This window comes from Seriola aureovittata, chromosome 14 (assembly GCF_021018895.1).
Source record: "Seriola aureovittata isolate HTS-2021-v1 ecotype China chromosome 14, ASM2101889v1, whole genome shotgun sequence".
NCBI classification, from domain to species: domain Eukaryota; kingdom Metazoa; phylum Chordata; class Actinopteri; order Carangiformes; family Carangidae; genus Seriola; species Seriola aureovittata.
Window position 1 is genome coordinate 15,953,244 of NC_079377.1, and position 21,453 is coordinate 15,974,696.

A 21,453-nucleotide genomic window follows, 5' to 3' on the forward strand; every position below is an offset into this window, starting at 1 on the left:
AACTCCCCTACATCTTGGGCTTGTAAAACCCTTTCAAACCCACATTAAATAAATGCAAGCATATTCATGTACACTTCTAAGTCTTCATCGGGGCAATATATAATTAACAAGTGCAGTAATTAACAAACTAGAAACACATCAGCTCTTAATGGTTCCTTCATATCTTACGTCATGATGAGGGTGTCCTCTCCAGGCTCCCCCAGCACCCCATCAACATAGAGAGGAGAGGAGGTGAAGCTATATTTGTCCCAGTTTCTGCCCTCATCAAAACTCAGCCTGAGGGACAGAACAATGGTTGGATCACAGACAGACTAGCCACAAATAGAGTTGAATTCAGTATGAAAAGCCTCAGCAGGAAAGCAGTCTGACTTCTTGTTTTAAAGATTGAGTATAGTCTTTAAAAAGATGCAGCACATCCTTGGAGAGCCTTACCAAATATGTCTAATTGGCAGAGGTGTGTGTCGGATGGCCACAAGAGATCCTCCTTGATTCAAGAAAAACACACTGTACTCCTCCTGAAAAACCTGCAGACAAGACAGACCAGCTTCACTTTATCTCACCAGAGAAAAATCGACACAAAGCATGCAACTCATGGCACATGCCTACTTACACCTCCACATTAAAGTTGAAACCACAGCTGTTCTTTGCACAAGAGTCTCAGTTGTGTGAATAAACAAAAGCGTCAAGCAAGTGTTGCTCTCTTTGTTGAATTTTGGAGCGTTAAGCCGACGGCAAAAATCTGCATGCTCCTTTTGATTTATTTGTTTAACAGATCAGAGATCCACATGTCTCGCACAAGACTGGGTGTCAAACCTCAATTCTTTATTTCTTTGTAACTGCGACTGCAGCACCATGAACGGAAAGCTGGCATTAAATGCTCAGTCAGATTCCTTATTTTGTTCTCCTATTCTTTATTCAGATAATGTCTGACTGCAGACATATTCTTTCATTTTGCTCTGCATTATATTGTGAGAAAGTTAAAACGAAGGACGGCATTTGGCACAGAAGCTTTGAAGAAGTTCTCTCTATTTTGTTGAATGGACAAAAAAGTTTTTTTTCCTGAAAAGGTGATCATGCTCTGCAAATTAATCTATTCAAAAAGTATTAATGCATAATGGTGTATTGTGCAGGTACCAGCATCAAAAAATTTGCAAAAAAAATCAGTTGTTGTACTGCACCTCTCTCCAGGTATTTCCAGCATCAGATGTGATGAAAATACTGACATTAGTACTGGTCAGCTCAGGTCCAACCACACCTGAATACAAAAGGTAGAAAAGCAGTATTTTTAATCATCGTTATTTCAAGAAGTCACTTAAACACAGGCAAATCAGTATGGTTGCTTTTTTTTTTCCACATTCTTTGTTCATGCCGGTACAAACTCTTTCCAATGAACATGGAACAGATGCGCAGGAAAAGATGGGTTTCGTTTCATTCTGTAAACTGTTGCCAGCTGAGAAAGACGGTGCTGGGAACAGAACTGAGGCACAGATCTGACTGGGAGAACTGAGGGATATGATCAAGGAGCAGCATTAAGGCTGGGAGCAAACAACAGCATGGATGTGCAAATCAAACAATGTCCTCACCCGATGCTATTATAATTCCTGGAGCTGAGTCTTTGCTGACAATGTTTCCCGAGGTGTAAGGATTCTCCGACACATGAAGGTGCAGATGTAACGAACAGAACGGCTGAGGAACGCAAAGGAGATTAGTTTGCTGCAGTCAGAATGTGAAAATGATACACATACAAAAAAAAAAAGAAAAAGAAGCTGTCATAGAAACTGCCCTGAATTAATTGTGAACCTGTAAGATTATCTTGTATGACATAAGGGTCTGCTGAAGGGTTATTAAAATGGAAATTAACTTAATTAAAAACCTTAAAGGAAATGTTCAACTGGTGGTGAGATCTGTAACAGGAATCTGAAAAATGGAAAATGGCTGAACATTTGTGGTAGAAAAAAAACAACTGTTACATAGATATTTTCATACACCATAAAGTCTCCATAGAATGAAACCGATGAACTGGTGATTTATGCTTCTATATGGAAGTGTCATTGACTCCTGATTCACGCTGACTCAAATACCAAACATATCAAAATGTGTGTTTTCTCTTATCATGTTTGGTATTGTTACAGCTCCCAGAATCATTTAAGTCAGTCAAAAATAGCTAAAAGGTTCCAATCTAAAATGACCTGGGTAGATGCAATGGTGGAAACAGCATCTTATGAGTGTATGCAGAGCAGATTGAGGGGCAGTTTGGGAGATGGGATCTGTTTGAGAGACCTTTTTTAGACTCTTTCATTTCAGAATCTCCTGTGAATACGATTGCTTTCCATTTATTTTCTTTGTTTTCCAGGACTAGGTCTACCAGTTTTTCCTTCAATCTATTTTGCTTAACTTTTGCTATTTTTTTTCTACTTTCTGCACCACGTCTTTCAGTAATATCTCCTCTTGTGACTATGAGATCATTTAAAGCTTTACTTGCTGCCGAGTGCAAAACCTTTCCTTTAAAATGAATTAAAAAAATAGATGCAAAAACAATTTTAACTGAACAGATTATCAGTCTTGAAATAATGAATGGTAACATAATGGTCTTTCCTAACTAATTTATTAAATCATCAATCAAAGCAATGAATTCATCCCAGTAGTTATTATACAATATATTGTACAATTAAGCATAACATAATGTATTATGATAAAACCACTACTACTACTGCTAATAATACAAGTAATACATTCATATTTCTGTATTAATCATTCATTAAGGGGAGTTATGTTGAGATAACCAAAGTATTAGTTTGATATAGATGGGTGGGTTTTACCAAAATCAACAAAATTGTGACATAAATTTTGCGGGGTATATTACATTATTTAAAAGGTTTCTTCAGTTACTTACATATTGCGAGCTGTCTTGATTTGATAAAGATTCATTTACAGTCTGTGACCATGGCATGGTGTGAGTCAGTGGAGTATTATTTGAGCAGATAATGGAAATCCAAATAATAAGATCTATCTCTTGTCAGTGGCCCACTTACTTGTTCACAATAGACCTTGTTTCCCTGGAGATCGGTTGTTGGAGCCTGAAGAAGATGCCAGTCTCTCCCCTTGTTGTATGTGATATAAGTTTTCACTTGGTTCTCAACAACTTTATTTGACAGGAACACCCCTTTAATCCCTGCAACCTGCAAACATGAGAGACGGAGAGCGGTAGGAGGAAAAATAACAAAAAAAAACAGAGGGGGAAAAAAAAAAAAGTAGCCGTAAATTATTCAAACTTAAGTAAAGCTGAAGGCCTAGTTCGGAGACGAAGAGAAGTCTGAAAGTGATAGTTTTTCTGACAGGGAGCACTATTTTGGACCATCTGTAGGTCTCTGCAGAATCAAAACAACATATGGCGCAGCCCTGAGATATTTCTTCTTCTTTGTATTTATGTGCACAGAGATGGAGACTCTCACATGCAGCATTCACTTGAGCTTCCATTTCTCTTCCATTTTGAGAGCACAAATCTTTGTCAAAGGAAGAATGACCATTTCATATCTTCTACTAGTCAGTCATCACAGCTAAATAGATCTGGGCATACGATGTGTGTGGAGGTCAGTGAGCAGTGAGAGTAACCACCGCTGATGGCTATTTTAGGTGTGTAACAGTGTGAGGCTTTTACTGCTGGCTGCAAGATGAGGATAATCTAGAGTGATGCATACATGGGCAGTGACTGCAACCTCATAGTACATCTGTCAACACAGATATAATGTGTTCAGGGCACAAGTTAAAGCTCCTATTTCGCCTGCATTGTGACTATGGGCTGTAAGTGACACCGGAGTTTACTAAACTTGTGAGGCACTCTCAGATACTGCAGAATAAAATGCAGTGTACCAACATCTGTTCCATTATGATGAGGGCATCCATGACCTCTGAGCACAAATGGTACATTTAAGGAAAACACAGTAGAAAAATCAAGAATAGCTCTAAGGAAAGTTTTAGGCTGTCTGTTGGTACTTTACTTGCCAGAGCCAGAGTCTGTTTTACCGTCCAAGAAAGCTCTAAAAGCAGGAATTTAAATTTATATGATGCTCACACACAGTGAAAGGGGCCTTTGTTTTTGCATGATCTCCCCATGTTACCTTCAGTTAGCTCTCTCTCTCATAGTGAAAAGACAAACTGAAGACTCCCACATTAGCAGTCTGTCCATGACCAGTGCATGATGGGATAGGCTCAAGCCACCCTGAACACTGATTGATTATTTAGTACAAACAAGGCCCTAAAATAGTGAAAAATATCTATTACATCTTAAGTCACCTCTTCAAATGTCTCCTTTTGTCTAACCAATAGTAAATAGCTTCAGGTTAGACACTGAGATGATCAGTTTGTAATGATTCAACAGCAAATACTCACATTCGAGGAGCAGGGACCAGCTAACGTTTTGCATTTTTGCCAGATAAATTATTTCAATGTTTACTAAATTATTCAAATAGCTGCAAAATTGATTTCCGGTCAATTGATTAACTACTAATTTACTCTCTCATTTCAGCACTAATTAAATGTAAAATAAATTGAATCTACTCCAAATTTGGGCAGCAGACAGAATATGTAGGCATGAGTGTAGAATTGCACCAAAACAGTATCATTTTACATAATAGACAATAATTGTGCATGGATGTATAATTGCACTAATTTATTGCATAAATTAGTTACTTGAACATGACACATTGTCCCATAAACTGCAGCAGTCACAAAACCAGGTCAGTGAGTTGAGTTGGTCGAGCCCGACCTGGAATAACCTGAAGACATGCGAACAGATGACAGCAGCACCCCGACAGCACTGTCACTGCTTACCTCATACAGGTCTATCATGATGTTGCCCTCAGGTCCTCCACTGCTCACAACATTCTCCAGCATCAGGGTGAACAGCAGTCCTCTGGACTCAGACATGTACAGGTTGTAGGAGTCATTCTGGTGCCAGTCCTGAATTGCTGCAACCACCTGGTTATCGTCTGTGCTGATTATCTGCAAATCCTAAAGATAAAAAATTCATGAGTAGACGTCTGTGTGTGGATTAGGCAACTTACCAGCCAACAAGGTTTTAAGAATTGATTCAAAGGAGTTCCCTCAGCAAAAGAATGGTGGATCTGCATAGCAGTGTGCACAATAGTCGCCACAGAGCTTGAGCAGCAAGCTAGCGATTCGTCACTTCTTGACATCATTCAGTCAGGATCAGCAGCGATCAGACCTCAGGCGCTTCACGCCATGCACTAAAAATGAGGACAGGCTCCTTTTAATTTTAACTGAATCCTTTTCCCAGAGTGAGGCGAGATATAAGGGATGTGTGTCCTTCAAGGAAATTCTGACAATATACATGGTTGGATGGATGGATGGATGGATGGAGAGATTGATCGAAACAACACTGTGGGCACTAAATCTCTCCTGTTGTTATGACACAGTCTCTCAAACCACTAAGACACCCTGCTGTGCCTTTGGTAAATGGAAATTAGTGCAGAACACAGTTTTGTGATAATGCAAATGGGGCTTTCGACTTCAAAAAGTTCCTTTGGAGTTCTGGGGAACACTGACTGTGCAACTCCAGATTCACTTTTTAAGTAAATATCTGTGGATACAGACGGGAGGGCAACTGATTAAAAACTAGGCATGGGTCTTAAATAAACATAAGATCTAAAGATATAATTATGCATAACAGAATCAATTTTCAGAAGGATAATAATGTGGGAAAAACAATTTAATGGATTTGTCAGCAAACATTATGACTAACTGAGAACAAATCTACTTAAAATCATTTGAAAAATCAACCCACAGTAAGTCATCGTGGCACCACAGAATAGCCTGAAGGAATAAATAGAAGGTTTCACAGCCAAATTAATGCTGCGCTTGCTCTGCTGCTTGTTGCTCTGCATGTGCTCAACTCACCCAACACTGCAGCCCGTCCAGCAGCCTTACCTTTGGCAGAGTGTACTTAGGAAGCTTCATCGGGTAGAAAGCATTTCTTTTATAGGACACATAATGGACAGACTGGCCACCTATTGGCACCTAGAAAAGCAATATAGTGCAATTTACAGTTCATCACATTTCAGGTGAATATTCATAAGCTGAGCTGTGTACACCGATTGCTAGCGGCATGTCTCACACAGTTTAAACCGCCATCAAAACTCTGGGTTTGTGGTAATTAGGTTGTTGTGCATTATGACAGAGTGCAACTCTCTCAGTATAATACACAACACTGTGATTTCAGTTACATGCCATCCTTTCCCAGGATAATGGCCCCCTTTAGTTAATGAAAAACATGACTGTACATTAAGATGCGATTGAATGCAGTGGTTTTACAGCTTTTAATTGTCTTTTAATGAAGCCAGACCTTGCGATAAAAACCCACCTGGATGAAAACGTATTCATCCTGAACCACCAGGGAATTAGGGATGATAAATCCAGGGAAAGGCTTGCCCTTGTTTCCATCAGAGCAGTTCTGAAGTTTACAAGTTATGTACTGTGACCCTGCGGGTAAGCAAGAAATCAAAGCTAAAAATATGACAAAGAGGAAAACAAACAACCTTCTGTGGACCACAATCAAGGTTTAGCTGCTTATGCTGATGGTATTACGCGAAACACTGAGGCAAAATTTTATACTTCTTATTCTTACTAATAGATAAAGTAGAGAGAGCTGCCCCAGTGTGTTAGCATCAGCCAAATGAGGCAATCTCCCCGGGGACGGGGCATTAACACACAAGGCCTTATGGAAGTGCCCCCCATCTCTGTGCTGTGGCCAAGAAAATAGCCAAGTCATAGCCTGGCCTTTGAAAAATGAATTAGCTCAATCGCATGAAGAGTCCCTGCACAGCCAGTTCAGAGGAGGAAGGCAGTTTTAGAACAGATGTAATCTCTCTACTGGTTTTTTGAAATTGAGATTTAGGAATTACAAACAAATGTCAGCAAACATTGTGACTAACAGGAGAGATTATGTCTCATTTCAGCAATACAAACACAGTAGAAAGATGTGACTTAACTTGTGATATGTAATAATATATATTACTACTCACGTCCATCAGAGACACTGATCTCCAGATGAATCATTCCTTGCTCTTTATCTAAACCCAGCCTGGACCTGTAACATCATGACAAACATCTATTAAACATAAGCATAGACCTCTACTTACAGACACGTGCCTATTAATAGTGACATCATGTACATTATTAATGACATCCTTTACCTACAGGGCTTGCAACTCTTTAAAATTATGCAATGTCTTGTTTGTTTCTACTCATCACAGCTTATGGCCTGAACAAAACATGAGCTGTACTTGTAAGCATGAGTTGTTCAGCCAAAGACTGACTTCTTTCTCATATTTTGCCTTCTCAGACTATTTTATTACAATATGAATTGATGTATTTTATATTTAAGAAGGCCTCCAAAAACCTTTTTCCACTTCAAAGAAATTGTGACACCAACTCCTCACAGGTTCAGACTTTGCCTAATTATAACCCAAGTGTTTACGAAGTGAAAGATTCACACATCACTAAATGCACCACACAAACTGTTTTTTATTCCATCTGTAACTACATGTGACACCCAGTAACTGCTATGTGTAACTGATGTGTAGCTAACTGAACTAAGTGACAAAACTAGCGATAGCCTGCTAATACTGTATATTATTAACCCTGTAGAAGCGTAAAAGAATTCTTGACACATCTGACACTGGAGCACAAAGATGTTTAAAAATGATGAAAACTGGGAAGATTTTAAATTAAACTGCACATTATACAAAATAGTATACTAAAGCTAAACTAAGTGACTATCTTAATAGTATCAGATTCATATAAAACCAATCATTCTGCATAAACTGTATAGATACTAGAGTAGCAGTTTAACAGGGATAAACTACTTACTTTTGGATAAGACATTCCTTAAGTGTTAATGGTACAACCTGATTTTAATAATTTAAACTAGTAGTAATAAAATAATAATAACTTGAAAAAAGTCAAACTTAGAGAAAAGATTGAGAAATTATTTGTAATTTTTCTTTCTTATTCCTTTTATTATCTCTGACCTTTCATATTTATCAAGGTTCCCGTGGTTCTGAATTGAAACCACCGATTATACAGGATGCAGTATAAGATGCTGTATAGACTTGGTTAAAGAGCATTTGTTTTGTAATTTTAACTTTTCTTGTTATTCATTTCAGAATAAGCTGGCTTAATGAGGCATTAAGGGAAAAAGTTTTATCAACTATATGCTGCTGCCCCATGGTTTATTTTGATAAAGTGATGCTGTGTAAATATTTATAACTAAAACAAAGAAAATTGAGAAAATTGTTCACAGCTGACAGAAATAATAAATTTTTCTGTTTATTTAAATATTTGTGGTTTACATAATAGTATGATTTTCATTTTGAATTTGCAAGGGGACATGGGACATAAGAGATGCAGCCTGGATCTTTACTGTTCTCTCTTTATTGCAATAACACAACAACCTTATCTATAAACACTGGCCTGATGGACATTTGACCTGCACCGCTCTTTATTGATACGGTGTACTTTGCCATTTCATTCAGTTTTAATAGAGATTCTTCATAATATTTGTTATGAGCAGAGCGACAGGAGTGACCACTTGTTATATTAATAGCAGCTGTTGTGACACAAGATGGGTTTCTTCTCATTTTCCATACCGTGTCTGAACTATAATATAAAAAGCCCCCGTCCTGCTTCCCTCAGCACTCTGTAATTGCCTCAAAGCTCCATCTCTTTTAATGGACTTTCTGTCAAACACTTCATCCAATTCTATCAGTGAGCAGCAGCGCTTGCTCTTAAATAAACCCCTGCAATGTTACACTGCGTTCCCCCCATAACTAACACATACCACTACGTCAGCCTAGCGAGGATGCCTGTTAACATGTTTTTGTAAATCTTGTTTGTCAGATTTTTTTTTCTTTTCAGACACAAAGAGCAGTGCAGGAAGGGATGAAAGTAATTCTTTCATGGTCAATCTCTGATCGTGTGGGGATGTTCTGGTTGATTTATTTCCTGGAGGGACAAAAGGAAGTGTATTACATACTTGAACATCAAAAATATGGCTTTTGACTGATCATCTTCTAACACTCTCAATTTCCGGATGCTGCTAAAGAAATCTCACACACTACTGTCCTTACTTAGCATATTGACTAATGATTGGACATATATGGTATACTGTGTGTTGATATTAAAGATACTGTAAATGTACTATACTTCGTTTGTGGACAACAGCTCACTAGAAAGATCTTTAACTGGGAAATTTTGCATGAACATCCCTTAGTTGGTGAGGTGAAATTTTAATTTTTTAATTTAATATTATCATTATTTATTTTATTTTTTTCTGCAGTGTAATCATGGTGCTCTGTGCAAATTGTTCCTGATAAGAAATTCTTGGCACAAAACTACATTATGACCTGAATTGCAGCCACCGTGTAGAGCCTTATGTGACGCAGAGTCAAAGATCTTTATGTGCACAGTTGAGCCCAGGTACATTACCATTAGCTTCAGAGACCGGAGAGAAAGGGCTTTGTGATGTGGTTTGGGTGAGATTGAGAATGAGGTACATTTTGTGCTTTATTGCTCATTATACAATGATTTAAGGGCTACAATTCTGTGCATTTCTGATGAGCTCTGCTGGGTGGATGATTATGAAAACCTTGAGTTTTTTGTGCCATATTTTATTATCAGTGCTTCAGCAGCAGTTCTTTATTTGAAATATGTAATATTGTATCTAAGAATCTATGCCCTTATCTAACAAATGTTTCACCACTGCGTCTGTATTTTTGGTGTCTTATGGGTCCATGTGGGCAGACACTTGCATGTGCATCAATACACACTAAACAATATACCTAATAACTAAGCACACACCAATAGAAACTCACTAATAGTCGTTACTATGGATTTATTTCATGCAGACTTTTTTTTTTTTTATGCAGATGCTGCAATCTTGAACTGTACAGTTAACCCTATGTGTACCACAGATGTTTGTCTGAATAAATCAGGAAAGATTAATTAGCACCGCCGGAACATGATTACTCTTCAACCTCCACAAGAAATGAGTGTCATACATCCACGCTCCTTTGAGGATAAAAATATCTGCCTCATTAAACAAGAGATAGTCTATGTGCTTTGTTTTGTCTAATATCTACTTAGTCATCACCTCTTCCCTCCAGTGATTTTTATTCACACTCATATTACTAACATTTTTGGCGCGTTGTATTTCCCAGACCAAGGCAAAACACTTATAACTCTCCACCGTAGGTCACTCCAACCTCCTTCATTAATCCATGGTTCTGTTTTTTTAATTCTGTGGATATGAGTGTGAAAAGGACTTCGTAGCCAACAACTATAAAAACCATTATAAATTAAGGATTTATCCTGGGCCATAATCCCTGTACCAGCACCTAACCACTAATAACACTAAAACGCTCAAGGAGACACCGCAAAGAAATGAAAATGGATAATGTTTGGATATGATTCCATTTGTGACACACTATCCCAACAACATTTCATAAGCAGACTGCATTCAACACATCTAATATTACTCTGTATGTGTAAACTAGAGGCTTAGTGCATTACATAGAAAAACCAACAAAAGGAATCATAAATTATTTATCAATTCGATCTCTGCCTGGTTTGAAATTCATTTAAAAGCAATTAGGATTAAAATGTATAATGATACTTCCTTAATACTGTTTTTACCTTTGCTGTGATCAGTGGTGGAAAGTAACTTACTCATATAAATACAATACAAAACACCATACAAAAAAGCAATGTCTACATAGGACCCCTTGTCACACATTTCAGATGTAACTAGCATTTCCTTTCCATGCTGCTTATGCATTGATGCATTAATATTAACAATTTAATAACGTAGTATATGATCATTCATAAGTCAATAGGGCCAAGTCATTTTAATTTGGATACTTCTAAGTTTTGATAGTGTTAAAATGAACTTTTAAAAGAGCTATTTTCAAGTTTTGCTATTGCTACACATCCAACATTAGCATTACCATGCTGGTTTATTTTGCAGTCTTACAGAAGAGCTTCAGCTATCATTGCATTTACATGACAAAAGGTTATAATACATCCGCTGAGCAGGGCTCTTTCTTCAGGGCAGCCTCAATGCTTCAGTGACTGTATTGGAAAGTGATGAGAAAGGCTGACCAGACCAGGGCAAGCTGGTTAGCATGCTAACTTTAGTACAGGAAAAGAAGTGACAGAAATAGAGGCACCAATTAAAAAATGCCGCACACTGTCTGATTTGCAATAAACAATTTGTTAGATCTTCATCATTAAGGTCTAGCGCTGAAATGTTACAAAGAAATTGTTTATTGCAAGTCAGACAGTGTGCAGCATTTTTTAATTGCACATGCCTCACTAAATAGATGTGTGAAGAAATGAAGCTTGACACTGAACTTGCAACGTTTGTTCTAGACTAATAAGCTGCTAATGCTAACGTTGGCTATGTGGCAATAGCAAAACTAACAAATAGCTCCTTTAAATGCAGACATTTACTTATAATGGAGTTTTGTTTTTGTTTTTTAACATTTCTGTATTGGTACTTTTATTTAAGTAAAGAATCTGAGTATTTCTTATAATAACAACCATTTTTTTGATTTCATTTTTTCACAGCACTCTTGAGACCGCATGCCGGACTTCTTAACAGGTTTAAATCTGACTCAATAATTCATGTTGTTGCTGGAAATGAGATGCTATTATTAATATCAATATTAATATTAATGCAGTATGAGTCAGTACCCAGGTCAATCTTTACTCATGTTTCAATTACATCGGTACACAGAATCTGGGAAAACTTTTCCAGAAGAAATCTAAACATATTTTATAGAACATGAAAATGTACTATTCCTGTACATACAAAGTACATACAAGTTAATATATCAATGTATAATTGTATTCTGTCTACTGTCAATTATTCATATTGCAGCATTTCACCCCCAGAAAGACAAACACTCTGCAAATGATTGATTGATGACCTCACCAGTAGAATCTGTTGGGGACGACGCCGTCATGCACAAGCTGCCACCTCCTCCCAAACTCAACAGAGACATAGAGCTGAAAATGAGAGGAATGCATTAACCAAATGAGTTACAGTATATAGAATAATTTTCCAAGTCAGAATATCCAAGATAATTATTTCCAGATTTATGTACAACTGTATTATCAAGTAGCTGTCATCAAAGTTGTAGATTTTGTGGTGTCAATATGTTGATATTCTTTTGAATATTCCACGACTGAGCACATACTTTATGTGAAGATGCATCAGTGATTAGAAAACCCATCGGTTCCTCTAAATTCACAGTGATGCTAAGCCATGATTTTAAAATAAAATAGAAAAGATTATTTGCTTTGATGCCGCAGTAAAGAGAAGGGAGGTCATACAAGTAGGCATCTGTGTAAAAATCAAAGTGTCTCTTTACAGTGATTGAACAATTTCAGCCTGACTGCCTTTATAAAATCACTCATCCCATTTCACTGCCACTGTATGAAACAAGCATTCACAAGGCCTGTCATACGGTGCTATAATGATCAAGCAGCAAGCGTCTTAAGCTCAGAGCTTTACAATGCTAAGCAACATTATTTTGACTTATCTAAGAGCTTACAACTTTTAAGACATGACAATCAATAAATGTAAAATGAAACCAGGCTGATATTAATTTTATTCTAGCAGTGATAAAAGGAAAGAAAAACCTGATGGAATTTAGCTGTTAGCTTGGTGAATTTAGCAAAGAAATACAGAATGACCTGAAGGCAAACCTCTGTGGAGCATCTTTATTTTGACCTGTCGATGGCTCTCAGCTAAGCTTTCATCTTACTGCCTGCACCATTTATTTCACTTCTCAGACCTTGACTTTTCTTCTCTCTGAAAATCAAGTCTTCCAATAGCAGGCTGTGGAGGCCGAGTTTGATATCTGAGGTGTTGAGTGAAGCAGACAGCAGGGTTCTCACAAAGAGTAATGAAGGATGTGTGGGTTTATGCTCGCCATTGTGTGTGTGTGCGTGCGTGTGTGTGTGTGAGCGAGCTTGGGAATTGTTTGGGCGTGTCTCCCTTGTTAACCTTCCCCTGTGCTGTCTAGGACACATCCATTCAAAGTTAGGCTATGCAGCCAGACCTTATGACTTGTTTAGAGGAGCAGGTGATCAGTTGCCTCTGTTTTGGCAACTGCAGCCTTGACTTAAGTGGTAGATGTCTCTGCTCATGAAGACCATGTTCTTAACAGCTAGGCACTATTATCAAAATAAATGCTTTTGTCCATGACAGCAACCTATGGTTTGTATCATTTTATAGAGATATTACTTATGTTGCGACCCACTAGCCTTGTGATATATAATCCAACAGAATAAGAAGGTGGCAGAGCCTCTACACCAAGCTAACAAAAGCATGAAAGGGAGCAAGTAAAGCAGACACAACAACCCTTATTTCCATCCAGAGATTTTGTTTTTCCTGTCACATATTCAGTTTTTTATTCCAACTTTTTCATGCCACCCGACAGCTACACGCTACCTTTTGGTCGTGGCTGTAAGCCAAAATCCAGTCTTCCTGCTCCGGGTGAAAAAGCAGGCTGAGGATATCAAAGGCTAAGCTGTGTTTCTGATAGGACGCCCCCTCGTCAAGACTAATGAGCAGGCTGCTCTCCACCTCCGGGTCGGTCAGTAACATGATCTGAGACGAGACGAGAAAGGAGACAGGGGGAATCAGCGGCCCACCTCAACAGCATCCACTCCGCAGGGCTTAAGTGTGCTTGTACAATGTGCTGCTTGTAACACACACACGGTGCAGACTCCTGCGGGGCTACTATGTAGTGAAAATGATAATAACTCTGCGACACAGTGATAACAATTTACAGATTTAATTAACACAGGCAGGACTTTTCATAACATGCATGTGGGAACCTACCTTCCTTTTGTTGTTCGGACTTACGTACAAGTAGCTCAGTATGGTTTTTGGCCCAACTTTCTCATTAAGTTTCTCATATGTGGTCCCATAATCAGTTGACCTAAAATTCAATTATAGGATAAAGGAAATAGGTTGTGGTGGAAAGTAAAGGAGAACTGAACAACACCTAGTAGTTATGATGCTGATGGTATCATTAAGCATATCAGGCAAGCAGAAAATTGCAACAGCAGTAGTCATGAGGCAATTTGCTAGATGGATGGAGATTTTTTTAATTATCAAAATAAACAAGAATATCCTGTGTGGTATGCATGGCGAGAGGATGAGCTATTATACCTATTATTATTATTATTATCATTGTTATCATTATCATTGTTGATGCTTTGGGGTAAAAATGTAATTCAAAGGTTTGTGATTTCGATGTTTTCTAACTCAAATGGAAGATTGGAGGATTTATTTGCCTGTTGGCTGAAAAAAAAACAAAAAAACAACGGCAGGGTGTCTCGAAAATTTCTCAAAACCAGAGATATACTTGAAAATATTGACTGTCCTGCAGAAAATGGCTTTTCTTTGCTGAGTTCATTTTGGAGGTCATTCACTGTCACCAAAATAGATATTGGTCCCAGTTGCTTTCTGACATTTCAGAAAGGACCATGAAATGTTATATACTGCAATATAAAACGTCCTGTATTTTTTTAATTTTTATGGGCATATTTATTGGGAAATATGTCGTCATTATTCTTTATTTAACCCTTGTATATTGATGATATTGGATTTACTTCCTCATTGTTTGGAGCCTCACAGAACCCACTGCTGTATGTGTAAAGAAAAACATTAATAATTGCAAAATCAACCACTTTTTCCTCTTCAAATATTTTTTCTTTTATTATGGCCTTATAAAAATCAATACATAGAAGAATATTGAAGTTGTAACTCCTCCTCTTGCCACAAACTGGGCTTGCAAAATGATGAAGGTGACAACATTAAAGCGGTGTTATTGTTATTGCACCAAATAGGGACATATTTCACATTTAAGCTGTTATACACTCAGTTGTAAGTTTATTAGGAACACCTATAAATGTAACACCGCATAAATCTTCCTTCATGAAGGTTATAATGTTAAAGTTTTTGTTGAAACTGTGTTAAAGACGTGTTAAATCAACTGTATGCTAATTTTGGAGCCTGCAAATTACGCTGCTGTGGAACTGTATTGAATTATATAAAGACAAAGTGTGTCTGTTGTTAAGCCTACTCTCACTGATCTGAATGGGGCGGACAAAATAATAGGAACACTTGTCACCATAACGTAGTGTAGTTCAGCAGCAACACAGACTACATCCTCCAAAATGATCATAACGGTGAATCGACACCTCCTAAACAGCCCCCCCCCCCCCAAAAATACAAAATATACAGTATATATACAGTATATATATATATATATATATATACTGTATGTTGCTTCTGTTTACCAAATAGTCAAAGACAAAGAAATGTGCAGTATGTTATCCATTTGTGACTGAATTTATGCTCCAACAACAAAAGTCCAAATAAGCTCTGAGAATTTCACACACAAATAAAACTATTCACAGTTCACATAATTAATAAATGTCATCAAGCTGACAGCACAATATTAACTCTGTTTTGAGCTATTAAAGAGGATTCTTCAAAAGCAAAACAACTTTGGGGTTAAGTCATTACTAAACAAATGTAACATCTATTTGTTTTGTTGCAGCTTCTTTATTCCTGTTGATGTAAGGTAATAACAGACAGGAGATCTTACCTCCATAAAGAACTCTCTGTTACTCTGCCAGAGTTGAAGTCGTAGTATTTTGTCAACATGAGGATCACCTACAAAAAGAGATCAAACAGATTACTAGCTTCGCAGGATTGTATCATCAGGTAAAAAAACAAAAACAAACAAAAAACCAGCAGCATTAAAGTGTCGCATACCTACAAACAACAAAACAAGCCGAGCTGTCCATGCACGTCTTCTAGACTCCCTGACAGGCTTTATTAAAAACCCAAACAGAACCCTGATGTATGTCAGCCCACTGCCCGCTTGTTGGAAAGCTAAACTTTGTGCATATTCTCATCGCATATGTATGTTATAATGATTTTTAACACTCGGCAGACTACCGGCAAATGCCACCACAGGTTAGCTATGAGTGACTGAATAAATCAGTCAACACTCTAATTCATTCTAGGCACAGAGATATAGACCTCATAAAAATCATGGACATCCCTTCTTGAGGAGGATCGTAAAAAGTGTCATGGTCGTATGTAGTTTACAATAGACAGGCCTTTACTTAATACACATGAAAAGCTTCAGATTTCAAGATGTCTTGTAAATTACTCCAGATATTAACAAATGGCTCACTGTAGTCATTTCTATTTGCCTCTGTTTAATTTGAAGAGGAACTCTTTTCCTCAGCAAATATCACAACCTAAATCAAAGCCATTGTGTTTGTATATGCATGCGATTATTGCTGCATATTCATGTTTATATGCATATACTGTTTCTTCAGTAATACATTAAGTATTATAACAACTTCAGTCCAAAAGCATGTATTTTTCTAAGGGTTGTGTCTTTAAAAAAAACAAAAAAAAAACAGTTTCAACAGTCCTGGACACAAAAACAGTTGTTCTTACTGTGCCCTTCACCCTCCACACAAATGAATCCCTCAAGCAATGGCCTCCCTGCATTCTGCAAACATAAAACCTGCACATCATACAGCTCTCTTGGGAAGCTTTTCTGGGCATCCTCTTCAGCTTTTCATAGCTATCTTCTAATTATCAAGGGTTGTGAGTGTTTGGGGGTGACATTCACTATGAAAAGTAAACAAGACATTTTTACTTCTTTGTTAAAAACCCTGCTCGCACAGTTTGTAGAAATTCCACCCAGCAGTCGTTTTCTAGGCATTCGCTCAAATCAAACAAGGCCATCCTCCTCATGTCTGCTAGATAAAAGCCTGCCTGCCCCCTCTCAAACCTAATTGCTTCAGTGAAACTGAACTGTGACAGTAACATACAGTATGCTTGTTGCATTCACATTTCCAGGTCACTTACATACAATCGACTCCATCATTTAGCTGAAAAAAAACTATTTCGAAAACCTCACATTTTTCCAAGCTCTCTGTCAGCTGATGCACTTCACTGGTGCCACGCCACAAAAAACACAATAACATTCTGATTCATGAAAACAAAACACCAGTCTTCAAGCGCTCCATCCCAAACATAACCCTTACCCCCAACTCCCTATCTGATTCTCTTCTGTGATGTGATTAATTCCTGCATCAGTGAACAGAATCGCCAAAGCCAATGAAGCTAAAGATAAAGAATGAATGCTGAAAAATGAGAGGCTCGAAGCAGGTAATGTTTTCCTTTTTTTTTTTCTTCCTTAAAAACGATCAAATGATTATTAGAACAGCTGCTGATTAATTCTCTGTGGATCTACTGATCAATTAATCAACAATCGCTGTTATCATTATTTTCCTTCATGTTTTCTATTATACTGCATATGTCTTTACCTGCATTATATATCCATTTATGTATTATAGGCATTAAATCATATACCACACAGTAAAAGGTCTCTAAAGGAACTATTGCTGTTAATAATGCAATTTAAACTTTACAGTTTTGGTTTCTTTCCTAATTATCTGCCCTCTGTTGAATAAGCTGACTAAGAAAACTCTGACTCTTCCATTACTTTGTGCTGAATGTATGAAACCTTTAATATGGGGGCTAGTTCAGAGATAATCCACAAAGCTTGTTATAGCTATGGTACCAACTGTCCAGACTGGGTTGCAGAGATTTATGGTCTTCCAATAAAATGGCCTTTATACCTTCCAAAAGTCATACCCTCATGGACACTGTCATACACAATAAAACAACCCGCAGCAGTCTGAAAATTAGGGCAAATTATATCCCCCCCCCTCCCTCTGTATGGCAATTAACTTTATGCATTTACTTGGGAGGGATCCAAGATTACAGTCTGATGTAATTTGCATCCACCTTCTTGCTGGCTGGAAACATTTCCCGTGTTGTGAGGGATGTTGAAGGTGAAGCTCCATGGCTGCAGTTAACACATCAGTTCAGTGATACAATATTCACTTTGTAGATGTTTCTGTGTGAAACAGGTGTTTGAAGTTCAGCATGTCAAAAAAGCCATTAAACTGCTATTTGAAATCACCGGACAAAGGCTCTTCTTTAAACCATACACTGGATAATGACATGCCTTAAATAATAATGCCCTATGTATTAGCATATTTTTTCCCTTTGAATCTCAACAACGGCGTTGTCAGCTACCATGTAGCACATGGCCCAATACACTGCAGTAGCACCAACATGTCTCCAAACTGGATTACTTGACATCCAAGAGCAAGCAAATTGATTTTTCAACCTGTAATCCTTTGTAAACCTTACACCTTGGAGGTAAATGGACTGGGATGAATTTGATCATTATGTAAGAATGAATGGAGGCTTAATGGTGACTTAAAGGGCTTAAGGTGAAGAGATTACTGGTTTGAAATGAATGGATTGTATGAAGATGAGAAGGGGTGGGATAGAGGTATCAAAAAAGCAGAAGGGAGGGATTCTGTTATTGAAGGATGAACAAATGAAAGGAGCGACAGAGTATGCATTACAATTCATTCCCGCTCTCACCGACCCGTTGATCCAGCCTTATCGGCTGTTGGAATTAAGTTGCCTCATCAATACAACTGTCATCACAGTTGGCCACAGCAATTAAACAGATGGATGACTCCATAAACGCAATTGTTACAGGAGTTACTGACTAGAATGTTAATATTAAAGACAAATATGACATATCAAAAAATGGCCACGTATGTCAGCTGTCCAGTGGTTGTTGGGTAAATAGTTGTTTTTTTGTTACACAGGTGACTCACCCTTTTGACAATTTGAAATCACAAGCCTGTGGACTAACAGACTGGCAGACTAGCTTTATTCACCCCTTGTTTTCCTTCAAATCTACATTAGCTGATTTTTTGGCCATTTGGAGGCAACTGCAACAAGCTGTAAACAACACTGATATATTGCCACCTTATATGATATGGCAAACGTGTTCACAAATTACTGCTAATTAACACATCCAGCAGACATGGAGCAACATTATCATTCACTTGGAGTCATGTTCGTGCCCACCTGATGACTCTAAGGCTGTAGAGCTGAGGGAATCTGCAGATTTGGCTCATAATTCTCTGCGTTCATTGGTATAAATGTCACTTTTCGCAAAAAAGTAGTCACACGATTCACTGTTAATATGAAAAAAATGATTATAGCAGCTTTAATTATGAAGAATCGAGTTTCACATTTTGTAGGACATCAACAGTTTGTGCGATGGTGATATTCGAAATAGTGATAACTTGTGACAATGTCACAGCTAAGACAAACGAGTTGGGAGGAGAAGGGTGAGAACACCTGTCTGCAAGATATTAACACCACCAAAGTGTTAACAATGTGGCAGCGAATGCCTTTCAAGAAATAAAAAAAAAAAAACACGCACGGCTTAGAAAGCAAATTCAAAGACCCCAGGGGCTGGTGTGGCATAAAGTATGAAACTTCACTCGATAAAAACCACCACACATTAAACAGCATCATTTAACACTTGTAATAAAGAAAGAATTGTCTATTTCCATTACATTGTTTACAGCAACAAAAGCCTGCAGGAAATCACATCCTCGTATACTTCAATACCACCACGATGCGACACGTAATGTACAGAGGCTTTTGTCTGCCACATCAATTTATATCACTTCATTAACAAAGGCAACATTTCCTCGTGGACCAGATGTTGTGCTGGAGCTAGGTTGTTTGAAGTCAGAGTTGTTGGCTCTCCCATGGATAGCAGGTCACTGCAATCATAAATTATAAAGCAACTTCACAATATCACTTTGCACAAAATAAACTATTGGTGTCCTGATAAAACCTGATGTACAGTACAGATAAGAGGAGGAGTGAAATCTTTGATTGGGGAACGTGAACAAAACATATTCTGTCTTTGTTTTAAACACTATTTAAACTTTACGTTATGTAAACATGCAATTCCTGAAGTAATAAAGTTCAGCTATATTGTGACTGATGGGAACATTATGGTACATTTGCAGATGGTAATAACATTGATCAGTGAACATCACACCAGCATCTTAAACCGGACAGTGAGCAGATGCTCCATGTGACAGCTACGGCTTCCAAGCAGAACAGCAAGTGACTGACTTTATTGGACTCCTCATGTTGAGACAACGACCTTGTGTGAAAGTAGCAGCTCGGTTGATAAGTCAACTGAAACAGCTTCCTTTTTCTTTGGGCTTACACTCCCGCATCATTTGCTTCTTCACCATAAATGAAAGCCCAGGCAAGTTCAGCAGCTATACTAGGCTACAGATGGCCTGCTGAGCTTGGAAGCTTCAGCGTGCATGAGCAGGGGGTCTGATCAATGCAGGCAAGATTAGACAGCAAGTGGGTAGGTTTTTCAACACAACCAAAAAGTTGTGCCCACTGTGCAAGGATGTTTTTTTTTATTATTATTTCAAAACTTCTTTTAACTCTTCAGCACTCTGAAATTTGTGCTGAGTGCGATGGTAAAATATTGGTTGCATGTTGACAAACTAAAAGCTCCCTGGACTTTTTAATAAACTACACTTCTTCCGACATCAATAAAGTAAAACAGCTGATAATGACAAATATGCTGGGAAGGATTTCTCTCATCCATATGTCTTATTAGACTTACCCACAGTGTCTGAAACCCCCACTTTTGCCAAAATGCATAACTATAAATCCAAAAAGGAAACTTCAGTGAGTGAATGAAAGTTATGGTTTTGAATGAGAGGTTTTTCGTGCAGCGGCCAGATGGTGTAATTCATATGAATGAGTAATGCAGGTGGTCACTGTAAAGTGAAAAAAATAAAAAAGTTTCTGATTCATAGATGAAGCACTCACGCACTGACTATATTGTTTTAACACACCAAGCAGCTGAGGACTTAAAAATTCATTTCAAAGATCAGGGTAATCTTTAATGTTGGTTATCAAGACATTATCTCATAAAAAAATGCCTAAAAGGGATTCTTTGTTTACCAACTGCTGCTATAATTATTCTGAAGATTTTGCAGCTGTTCATGAAAGGCACAGTGACAACAAGGAGAGCACACATAACAATAATATGAACCTGCACAACGCAAGTTTTATTAAAGCCAACACAAAGAAAAGCAAACAAAAAGACGTGTCTGGGATGGGGGGGGGGGGGGGGGGACACGACACACACACACCTCATTATGCATTGTACCAGCCAAATTAACTTTATCCTGGTCTAGTATAAAATCTTTGCCTGATTTGTAGGGAATTTCTGCTCTATTAGACAGCACTCGGTGGAGAAGAAAGGAAACCCAGGAGGGTAACACAGCTTGTCGATAAAAAAACACACTGCAGGATTTCAAGGCATTAGAGAACCTCGCCACAGGAAGACTTGGTGGCTTGGCAGAGCTGAACTCAGCCTGCCAGTAGTTTCTGTGCAGAGC

At 38.0% G+C, this 21,453-nt stretch overlaps 1 protein-coding gene across 3 annotated transcripts in view; it reads right to left on the minus strand.

Moving 5' to 3' along the window:
- LOC130181565 (VPS10 domain-containing receptor SorCS1-like) overlaps positions 1–21,453 on the minus strand; it is a 52,209-nt gene that overhangs the window by 17,340 nt on the left and 13,416 nt on the right. For all 3 annotated transcript variants that reach the window (XR_008829595.1, XM_056395874.1, XM_056395875.1), the window contains exons 2-14: positions 15,705–15,772; positions 13,928–14,027; positions 13,535–13,693; positions 12,011–12,084; positions 7,041–7,105; positions 6,380–6,498; positions 5,947–6,036; positions 4,831–5,010; positions 3,033–3,179; positions 1,584–1,686; positions 1,179–1,255; positions 433–524; positions 169–276 (exon numbers count right to left, since the gene is read on the minus strand). Coding sequence is in view for 2 of the 3 variants with exons in the window: in XM_056395874.1 (XP_056251849.1) it covers positions 169–276; positions 433–524; positions 1,179–1,255; positions 1,584–1,686; positions 3,033–3,179; positions 4,831–5,010; positions 5,947–6,036; positions 6,380–6,498; positions 7,041–7,105; positions 12,011–12,084; positions 13,535–13,693; positions 13,928–14,027; positions 15,705–15,772 (1,382 nt within the window). In the remaining variant the exon portion in view is untranslated. The remainder of the gene's footprint in view (positions 1–168; positions 277–432; positions 525–1,178; positions 1,256–1,583; positions 1,687–3,032; positions 3,180–4,830; positions 5,011–5,946; positions 6,037–6,379; positions 6,499–7,040; positions 7,106–12,010; positions 12,085–13,534; positions 13,694–13,927; positions 14,028–15,704; positions 15,773–21,453) is intronic.